The sequence below is a fragment of the Scatophagus argus genome, chromosome 10 (genome assembly GCF_020382885.2).
Source record: "Scatophagus argus isolate fScaArg1 chromosome 10, fScaArg1.pri, whole genome shotgun sequence".
Classification (NCBI taxonomy): domain Eukaryota; kingdom Metazoa; phylum Chordata; class Actinopteri; family Scatophagidae; genus Scatophagus; species Scatophagus argus.
In genome coordinates this window covers 1242819-1253265 of record NC_058502.1, presented here as the reverse complement: position 1 = coordinate 1253265, position 10447 = coordinate 1242819, and the positions used below count along the sequence as shown (strand labels likewise).

The window sequence follows — 10447 nt, the reverse complement described above, 5'->3', positions numbered from 1 at the left end:
ACCATAGTTCCCCACAGACTGGTCTCTAAGCTCAGGGACCTGGGGCTGAACTCCTCACTCTGCTCCTGGGTCCAGAGCTTTTTGACTGACAGGTCACAGGTAGTGAGGATTGGTAAACACACCTCCAGCCCACGCACCCTTAACATCGGCACCCCCCAAGGATGCGTCCTGAGTCCTCTGCTTTACTCCCTCTACACCCATGACTGTAAAGCCATGCACCCCTCCAACATCATTGTAAAGTTCGCCGACGATACAGTGGTGGTAGGTCTGATCTCCAATAACAGGATAACGGCCTACACGGAGGAGGTGGATGCTCTGGCATCATGGTGTCGTATGAACAATCTAGACATGAACGTCCACAAAACCAAGGAGTTGATTGTGGACTTCAGGAGGGAGAAGCAGAGGAGCCATCATACCCCTCTCAGGATTTATGGGACACTGGTGGAGAGAGTCAGCAGCTACAGGTACCTCGGCGTCCACATCTCCGAGGACCTGACATGGACCACCCACATTTCCACCCTGGTGAAGAAGGCGAGGCAGCGGCTGTATTACCTCAGGCGACTGAGGAAATTCAGGGTCTCCACAGCGCTGCAGAGAACCTTCTTCACTGCAGCCATACAGTCTGTGCTCACTGGGAGCATCACTGCCTGGTATGGCAACTGTACGGCACAGGACAGGAAAGCTCTGCACAGAGTGATCCGCTGTGCTGAACGGACTACCAAGACAGCATTGCCCTCCATGCAAGAGGTGTATGCCAGCAGGTGTACATCCAGTGCACAGAGGATTTTAAAAGACACAAACCACCCGCACAATAGACTCTTTCAGTGGCTGCCATCGGGGAAACGTCTCCGGTCCCGCATGGCCAAAACTGAAAGACTGAGGAAGAGTTTCTTCCCCCAGGCCATCAGGACACTGAACTCTCTTTCCCCCACTTAACTCACCCTCCCATACACACACATGCATACATGTATACTATGTATACGATATGTATATTTATGTATATTTACATTCCCTCTGCCACTGAGGTTAGATCTCTATTTTTACTTTACTTTATTTTATATTTTTATTCTTTATTCTTTATTTTTTATTTTATTCTATTCTCTTGTATTTTTGCACAGTTGTTAAAAGGAGTGTTGTTTTTTTCATTTCACTGTGGATGCACATCCACATGTGACAAATAAAGAATTCTGATTCTGATTCTGATTCTGATGCAAGAGGCAGCAGCTGTGTGAAATGTCCACCTTTTCAAAGTGACACGCTGCTATCAGGAGGCCAGTCGCAGTTCAGGGCGATAAAGCCATCAGTCAGCTGCTGTCAGTCTGCTGACTTCTGTTTTTAAGTGATCATTTTTACATGATTTGATGTCAGCTCTCTCTCTCACGCACACACACACACACACCCCTTCACTGTGGTGTTCTTTCCTTCAGTGGTCCATCAGTGACCTCTGCTGGTGAAATCTTACATCTTGATGCAATTAATGTGTGGAGAGAATCATGGCTGTGACTCACACATGTTGCAGTTCTGAACCTGCTCCAGCAGAGAGCAGCAGACACTTCCTGCAGCTGTGGTGGCTGATGAAAACATGCTGAGAGCGCAGGGCTGGATCTGTGACGGCGGGTTGTCTCCAACCGCTTAAAAGGTCTTAAATTCCTCAAACTGTATTGTGACTTTTCTCCGCAAAGTCATGAAGTAAGACTTCATAATGGATTTAATGATTCTGATGATGACAGTGGTGCAGAGGTTAGTACTGTCGCCTCATAGCAAGAGGGTTCCAGGTTCTATGTGGGCCCTTCTATGTGGAGTTTGCATGTTCTCCCTGTGCCTGCCAAAAACATGCACATCGGGTTAATTGGCTGCTCTACACTGCCCCCTAGGTGTGAGTGTGAGAGTGTGTGGTTGTCTGTCTTTGTGTGTTGGCCCTGCGATTGACTGGCGACCAGTCCAGGGTGAACCCCGCCTCTCACCCGTAGTCAGCTGGGATAGGCTCCAGCTCCCCCGCGACCCTGACGGATAAGCGGTATAGAAAATGGATGGATGGATTCTGATGAGCTAATATTCTCAGCTGAACTCTAATTATTTTGTGTGAAATCTGATGACGTTCAGCTGACGGTGATAGGGATCCTGTGTGAAGCCTTTAACGTACACTCCAGTGGGTAAAGGATGACCGCTTCATGAGGAAAGATTCACTGACTTCTCCTGCAGCTCAGTGGAAACTTAGATTCGTTTAGCAAAGTGCATGAAGGTGTGTGCCCACGCTGACCAAAGGGAAGGCAAATGAGGAATAAAAGCCGAGCTGAAGTGAGGGGGGAGCTGCCAGACCCTCGCTGTGCCCGAGTCCTCACCGGCACACAGCCAGCGTCCAGCACGGGGGGGTCTTAGTGTTTGAATCTGTGGAGGATCTGCCCCCTGCTGTGTGTGTGTGTGTGTGTGTGTGTGTGTAGGACAATCGGGTCACCGTGGAGATGCAGGAGGGAGGAGGTGAGGCTGTGATTATTGTGTGTGGCAGAGTAATTCTCTTATGTGACCTTTGGGTTGTCCCAATCGCAGGAAGGTCCAGTCATTTAAATGCATATTATATTATCTTTCATTACGTGCATTTTGGGGTGGGGATTGTGGTGCTGAACATTGCAAACTGGCTGAGTACTCACAGCATATTATTTATTCCAGCCGATCTGTTGTTGTCTTGTCAAATTCAAAACTGACTCGTGAAAACATCAGAGCACTAATTTGCCTGATCTTTGCAGGTCTTTAACCTCAGGGGAAACACAGAAAACAGACTGTAGGAACATTTTAGATCACTGCTGCACAGAGTCTGGCTCCAAATGACATCATCACTAGAACAAGACGGCAGCACTCGTATCAGTATATGTTGGCTTTGCTTTTGTACCATGGGAGAAGGTGGAGTGGAGACACATCGGCCATCTTCATGTGTCAATGGGAGGAACTTAAGAAGTGCAGATGCCTTCAACCAGGGTTAACTGAATGGTTTGATTATGCAGATGATGGAGATCATCCACTGCAGTCCGCAGCTCTCAGACCAGCTGAACACGTATTGATCTAACTGTAGATCCCTCTGCAGTATGGAGATCTATTCAAGATTTTAATAGATCTGCTCAGATCTGCAGGGACTGCTGGATCCACTGCTGCTGCAGCTGAGGCCTCCTCAGATACCTCTGCTGTTTGTTCAACCTTTTAGGCAGTGAAGAAGTCAGCTCTGTGCATGTTCTGCCAGTACAACCTTGGAGCAATGACTTTTCAAAAATCAATTAACTTTTGAACTGAGTTCTGCGACTCTGAGCACTGACAAACTGGTGTGTGTGAGTGCAGCAACCAGAACACAAAGCAGTAAACCACAAGGTGAGGAGGTTTGTGAACAACATTCAGCCTCAATGTGGTAACCATTAGCACGTTAGCATCTTAGAATCGGACTTCATGTCAGCATGTGGTCAGGATGAAGACATGAATGAATGAACAAATGAATGGAAGAATGGACAGAGCTGAAAGTAAAGAGTGATCACCATGTCTAACAAGACAAACAAAAGTGTGTGTGTGTGTGTGTGTGTGTGTGTGTGTGTGTGTGTGTGTGTGTGTGTGTGTGTGTGTGTGTTGTTGGCATGGTGACAGCTGAGAGGCTTCCAGCCTTTCCAAATTCCCGGTTCAAAGAAAACCGTCCCCTTTTTAAAGCTGCAGAGTCTGATCGCTGACTGGAATACTGAGCGCCTCACTCGAAACACCTCCCGAACCTGGACTACCTGATCCTTCTGGGACCAGGAGCTTTAAAGGGTTTTAGGCATCCTGCTGTCCCCGCCTTTGAGCACACAGACGCTTTCACCGTCTGCTGATCCTGAGTCAGCGTCAAGTGCAGTAATTATGGAGCTGTCAATAAGTCACTACAGCATCTTCTGCATGTTATGAGTGTTTGCTTTGTTTTCACATTTAGCAGAAATTTTCCCATGAAGCACCACTGACCGTGTTAAATGGTGCTTCACGCCCCGTCAGACTCATCGTATCGGACTCATCGAGTGCTGGAGAGAGTGCTGAGCGGACCTGCACATCTGAGCACATACAAGTTAGCACAGCTTGGTTCTGTCTGATGTCCCTGCAGGAAAGGAGGATTGTGACACACAGTCCTGACCTCCCACTGGACAGGTGTGTGCGTTTCCTCTCAGTGTTACAGGTGCACAGTACAGCTACGTGTGAGCGAGTCCCTCATCCGTGTGCTGTGTGTCAGGACTTTCTTCTGTTTTATGAAAATTTGAGGTGTTTGGTCACCGTGTCAATAGAGACGTGGACCTGCAGGATTCACAAGGTGAACCCTGAGACTTTCCCAGTCACGTCCTTCCTTTTCTTCTCTCTCTGCCATTTTCTCCGTTCTTCAACACGCAGTCGGCAGCGTTTCCCTCAGCTATGAACAGATCGATAAACTGGACAATGACAGGACGTGAAGTGTGAGGCAGAGAAGGACACACGGGTCGCTCTGAGCGTCTCTGTCTCATCCATAATTTATGAGTGGACGACAAAGGACAATGAAGAATCTGAAACGCGACTCCACTTTCTGTCGGCTCATTCATGATTTCCTTTGTTTTCTGCTTATGAAGTCACTGCACTGACATCAGTTAGATAAATAAATATCATTTAAATGTTCATTTTAAATTACTGGAAAACAAAACATTTCTTTTTTTCAAGCATTTTGTTGTTTATTTTAGAATTACATAAATGGGTGTTAAAAAAGTCTTTAGAAATAGTTTTTAAAAATGCTGTACAGCCTCAAATCAAACAGACTGACAACAATCAGAGAAAATATTAGTTTCACATCACAAGAATGAGGATAATCAGTACATGTATTCACCTGCTAAACACCATCATCATCATCATCATCATCAGCAGCAGCAGCAGCAGCAGCAGCAGCAGCATTAGCTTCGATCACACTGAACCTCATGTGCCGGAAACCTTCCGTAATTTAAAGTGTTACCACCTACAAACCTCAAACTCAAATTGCTAAATTGATTGTTATTTTTCCAGTAGGTTGGACTCATCCCATCAGGCCAGCAGTTAAAATTCTAATTCGGAGCCCTGGGGGATATAAGTCAGATCAGATCACTTTATCGTCCATGGAAACCTTTAGGTTGGAATCTCCAGTCAGGATGATTCCAGGCTGAAGAAATGTTGTTCGTGTAAGCGCAGCTAGCGGCTGATTGCTGTCACGCTGCACAAAGCATACTACAAACTTTAAAAGGACAACAAGTGCCAAAGTTAAATCTGCTCGGCTAACAAACTGAACTCAAACATCAGGTTGATTTTCCTCCATTAAAACGCTCTTCACTGTGACTTCCCGGCAGCAGATTGTAAGTGTTGGTGATGACCACGAGGGACGTTTTTTATTTAACGGTTTTATACGATTAAGATCGCCAGGTTTTAATTATCATTCAGCTAATTACATCGGGCCCCGTTTGTAAGAAGTTTGTAATTTTTAAAAAATGCTCAGACTACAAGTGTGTTTTTTTACGACCAAATTCAAAGTGCCTTTCTACTTGTGCACCCTAAAGTTGAAGGTAAAATATCTGTGAGCTGCCTGGGCCTTCGTGCAAACATCTTCAGAGGTCGATTGTGAACGTGCCTCATCAGATCTCAGAAATTCATTTTACATTTCCTTCAACCCTCAAAAAACTTGACAAAGAAGGAGCAGACGGAGTGCCACCCCTCGCTGCAGTAACTCTGCACCGGCTCCATGTCGTTCACCATTCCCTCCTCAAACCCAGTCCTCTCCTCCATCTTCTCCTCTTCCTCCTTCTTCCTCTTCTCTGCCTTCCCTCCATCTGAGCCCTTACTCGCTGGTGGTCCTTTCTTCTTCCCTGCCTTCTGGTCGTCCTCTCCACTTCGCTGGGCGAGCTTCATGTGGGCCTCGGCGGGAGCCTTCTTGCAGGTTTTGGCCTTCAGGACTTTCTCTCCTTCACAGGCGTTCTGCCTCTTCTTCAGCTTCCCTACCAGCTGCTTCCAGTACTGGCTGGACTTCACCCCGTAGGCCTGGCAAAGGTCAGGTTTACCGGCATACCGACACCAATACCTGGAGGAGGAGCAGACATTCAGCGCACTGTGGAGTTAGGTGAGACGTCTCGGTTAACGTTTCTCTCACCTCTGCTGTTGGCCCAGTGTTTCAGTGCTGCAGTTCACCAGCAGGCTCACCAGGCCTTCACCAGACGTCTGCCAGGTGCAGCGATGGCCCCCCTTGGTGCTCAGCTCTCCAGAGCCGGGCACCGAGCGGTTTCTGGCTCTCTTTGGAGGCGGGGGTGACGACGGAGGCTGGCGAGGTTTGTCAGGTTTCCCCTGACCGGGCTGCCGCTTTGCCTCACTGAGGACAGGGAGGCAGAGGAGGAGGAGGAAGAGGAAACCGCATGGCAGGACACTCATGGTGGCTGGGAAGGGACATTAGAACAGAAGAAAACAAATATATGAAAGCCAGCTAAGCTAAGCTAACACCTAATTAGCACCAAAGGCGTTAAGTATGGATATGTGGAACAAACTTCGTGGAAACATGTCCAATAAGTGTTGACATTCACCCAAAGACCTCATCATGGTCCTCCAGGAAGATCAGGATTACTAAAGTCTTGATCCTGCATTGATTTTCAGCCTTGAGTATAAGTCAAGACTCCAGAGTCTTATTAGAGCCTACTCGCCTGAGAAACGTCCAGGTCTTTCAAACCCACGACATCGGGGTATTCAGACAGCTTCTCTCCAGAGCCACAGAAGACATGAGACAATAGTATCCTGTCACATTTAAACTGGACTTTCTCCCTTTTTCTCCACTGATGTAACTGACAGTATTTTTATGAGAGGAAGGTCAGAGGAGACGTTCAGAAACGCCATCCATCTCAGAGTGACTGGAGGATTTTTCAATGCCGTCCTCATTAGCATCCCAGAGTGGCACAACCCAAGTGCTAAATGTTAGAAAGGGAACAACGGACACAGAGTGGGGTTTGAGTGTCTGTCAGCAGCTTATTGAAAACCAGCCAAGCGTCAGAAACACCCCGAGAAGAGTCCAGAGCGGACACGTAGCTGTCAAACGGGAGGAAGACGACGACGGCTCCACTCTGCCAGTCGTTCAGCATGCAGAAAAATCCAACAATGTCAACAAGTGACACCAGTGAGGGAAATACAAAAGAATTCATTTGTGTAAATAAAAAGGCAAATAACTGAATCATTTGCTGCAGTGCATCTGTGACAGCTGATGTCAGTTAAAAATCAGCCTGCTAACAGGAATGATTTACACATCTAATTTAATTTGATTTCATTAGAATTTAAAAGTGAACATTAGGACTGTAAATGAAAGGTACAACATTCATCAGTACAGACTCATACAGGAGTAATTCCTGCCAAGTCTCTGGGAGTGTCTGCACAGCAACCAAAACATTCTGCGTATTATTCCTTTAATGTGAGTCATGTAAACATTCAGATTACTCTCATTTTGCCTCCTTGCTCTGTGTGTTATTCGCTGCAGTTACTAAACATTAGATCAGTGAGTGTCAAAGCCTTGACATGACTGAACATGTTGTTTCTGTATTAATGATGACATACTGAGCTGAGCTGCTGTAATGAATCCCATTAACGAGACTGAGAGGGCGTCGTGTGCATTTATGTTCCCTGAATAAACGAGGGAGATTTACAAGCTTTAGTGCAGTTCGTGTTTTTATCTACACCAGACTGATCTTAGCTGTGCTCACTGCCTGAAGCTCACTGAGGAACATCTGGTTGGTCCGGTGGACGCGTCCACTTGGTGGACAGCAGCAGCAGTGGCTTCAGTTCTGTCAGCGCCTGCACACGATGCTTTCAGGGACAGCGTGTGACTCACACACTCTGAGCAGTAAAGTTTAATCACGTGTGAAGATGAGATCACAAGTCAAAGGCCTTTGCTTTGGAGGTCCTGCACTCATTGAAAGTCCACTACAGCAGCTCCACCACCTGCTGCGGTCTGATTACCAGCTGATTCATCGTCAGCCCTCAGTCATGTTCATGTTCAATACATTTTAAATCTGAGCTTTTGACCTGCTCTAAAACACTGTGCAGGAATCAGTGTAAGTTTGACTTTGCATTGTTATTGTACCAAGTTTTAAATAGATTTCTGTACCTTTACTTTGTAAAATGTGAACATTTGTGTCTGACTGAGCCTCTGATGTTCAGTAAAACAAAGATCTCCTCGATAAGACTAGGAAGAAGTGATTTTCAGAATGCACAACGTTAGCGAAACATCCAGCTTGGCTGAAACAAGAGTTTCAAAGCCAACAGGCAGAATAAACGCTGTGCACTTCAGTTTAATCTGTTAATGCTTCACATTTCAGGTTTCTGACAAACTTTTGCTTCAAGTCCGCTTAGGTTCAGGCTTCGTACGCTTGGTTAGGGTTGGGAAAAGATCACATTTTGTCTCAAAATAAAAGACTTTGTCACAACTAGAAACTCTCCACACGTCGTTCAGAATATCCACTTTTACTGCCTCACAGCTTCAGAAATGACCGAGCTGATTGGCTGAAGTGGTCAAGCTGTGGTCTGCTGCTTCGCGGTCGGTGTCACCGCCGGCGACCCTCCACTGATCACACACAATCTGAATGTGATACAGCATGTGCTATGAAAACGTGCAGAAGAAAACGTACGGCCAACATCTTCTTCTGGTGCCTGCAGGTTGTAAGTGCAGCAACACGGAACAACAAGCTGAACAACAGCCCTGTTAGCCTTCTTCCTCACACACAACAGATTTCCTCTTAAAGTTGATATGCTATGATGTTATTTTTTTTTTAATTTTCTTGACTTTGATTCTGGGTGGACCTGAAACAATGAAAGCTAAATGACGGATCCAGCAGCAGTATATAACAAAGTCTCCTTCCCACTGCAGCATTTTAACACGACTTTGTGGGAGGTGAAACAAAGACGCACTGCAGCAAAACAAAAATAATCCCCCTCCAGCACACCCCCCCACTCGCCCAAATCCTCCCCTCATCAATAAGTCATGATGACAAAAAGCAATTGTTTGTCTCCAGCAGTCTGATATTTTGGTTTGACCGTTTTAGGAAGCAGCAGAAAAGCAGTTGAGAGTTGGAGAAGGTTTGTTTGTTGGCTGAGTGTGAGCGGAGGCCTGGTGTTCTTACCATGTGACGCTCCACGGCCCGCAGTCGCTGTGAGAATGTGGGGGCCGCCAGCGCTTGGATAAAAGAGGGGAGAAGACGAGGATAAAGGGGGAGGAGGAGGAAGGAGGAGGAAGGAGGGGGTTCGTGGAATGAGGAGGACTATACGAAGAACTGCCCACCCAAAAACAAGGACGCCTCCCACATTCACCCCCCCGAACAAACCTCACAAAATGGACACGCATGCCGAGGTTTGTTCCTCTGCAGCCCCGAAGACGCCGCGAGGTTTCCGCTGTCAGTCAGCTCACAAACAAAAATGCCCCACCTGCAGCATCCTGCTGAATTGGTTTTGAAGCTCACATGATACACAGAAGGTGCTGAGCTTTTATTTCAGTTTGATATAATAAAAATCATTTAATCATTTTATACATGTTGCACTTGTTCTTAATGGCTGAAGTCTCAATGGCCTCAGCAGACGAGGTCTGATGAACCAGCAGCCGACAGGGAAACGTAACAAAACGGCAGGCGTGCGTCTCAGTGAGGAAATATTCATTTTAAATGTAAACTTTGTTTTGCTGTTATTGTGGACAGAACAAACACCCTCCAGCCCAGAGTCAGAGTCCCGAAAACAAAGCGCTCAGCAGCGAACAAGACATTAAAATTTAAAGGCCAGTGAAGTCCCATCAGCAGCAGCAGAGCCTGCTCCATCAGAGGACCACGAGGGGGTGGATTCACCACCAACAATGACAGATGCTTTATAGTGACTGAGCACCAGAAAGGTTCATGTTCCTTTAATTGGCGGAGGTGTGTGACTTTTATACAGACTGTCGCAGTGCAGCGAAGAGGAGGCTCAGTTGATCCCTTAGGATTTTTGAGCTTTTGAACGTTTACTTTGGAAACTGTGCTGTTTGTGCACTTTTAAAGACTTCAGTCTCACTTCTGTCCTGAGAAGGTTAACCATCCCTCCCAGAGTTTCAGGCTGTGATGGAGGCTGTTGTGCTCATTCATTCATTCTAACAGGTGCTGGACTAATAGGCCTGACACGCCTTTATAAGAGGACCCACGTGTGATTCTCCAGTGCTGAGCTGGGCTGGGATGATAAACATGTTGATTTGTTTGTTGGGATTTCTTATGTTTCTTCTGAATGAAAACATTGCCTCTTTAGAAACTGAAAGAACCCTTTCAGCTCCCTCTAAAGTTTCCCCAAATTAAATGAAAGGGACAAAATGAAAGCTGCGTGAAGGGGGTTGTGTAAAAGGAGGTCTCAGTGAGAAGACAAAGGAAAGCTGCAGGCTTTTCCACAGCAGGCAGAATCACTTGCACTAAGAGCAGCCCCA

At 46.5% G+C, this 10447-nt stretch overlaps 1 protein-coding gene across 1 annotated transcript; it reads right to left on the bottom strand.

Annotated features, from left to right (window-relative positions):
* Window positions 1-5447: 5447 nt before the first annotated feature.
* On the bottom strand, window positions 5448-10008 carry fgfbp3 (fibroblast growth factor binding protein 3). The gene is made up of 3 exons (XM_046402834.1): window positions 9135-10008; window positions 6134-6413; window positions 5448-6064 (listed from the first exon to the last, which is right to left on the bottom strand). Exons 2-3 carry the CDS (start codon window positions 6406-6408, stop codon window positions 5653-5655), a joined length of 687 nt encoding a protein of 228 aa, XP_046258790.1. The 5' UTR covers window positions 6409-6413; window positions 9135-10008; the 3' UTR covers window positions 5448-5652.
* Between the last annotated feature and the right edge of the window lie 439 nt (window positions 10009-10447).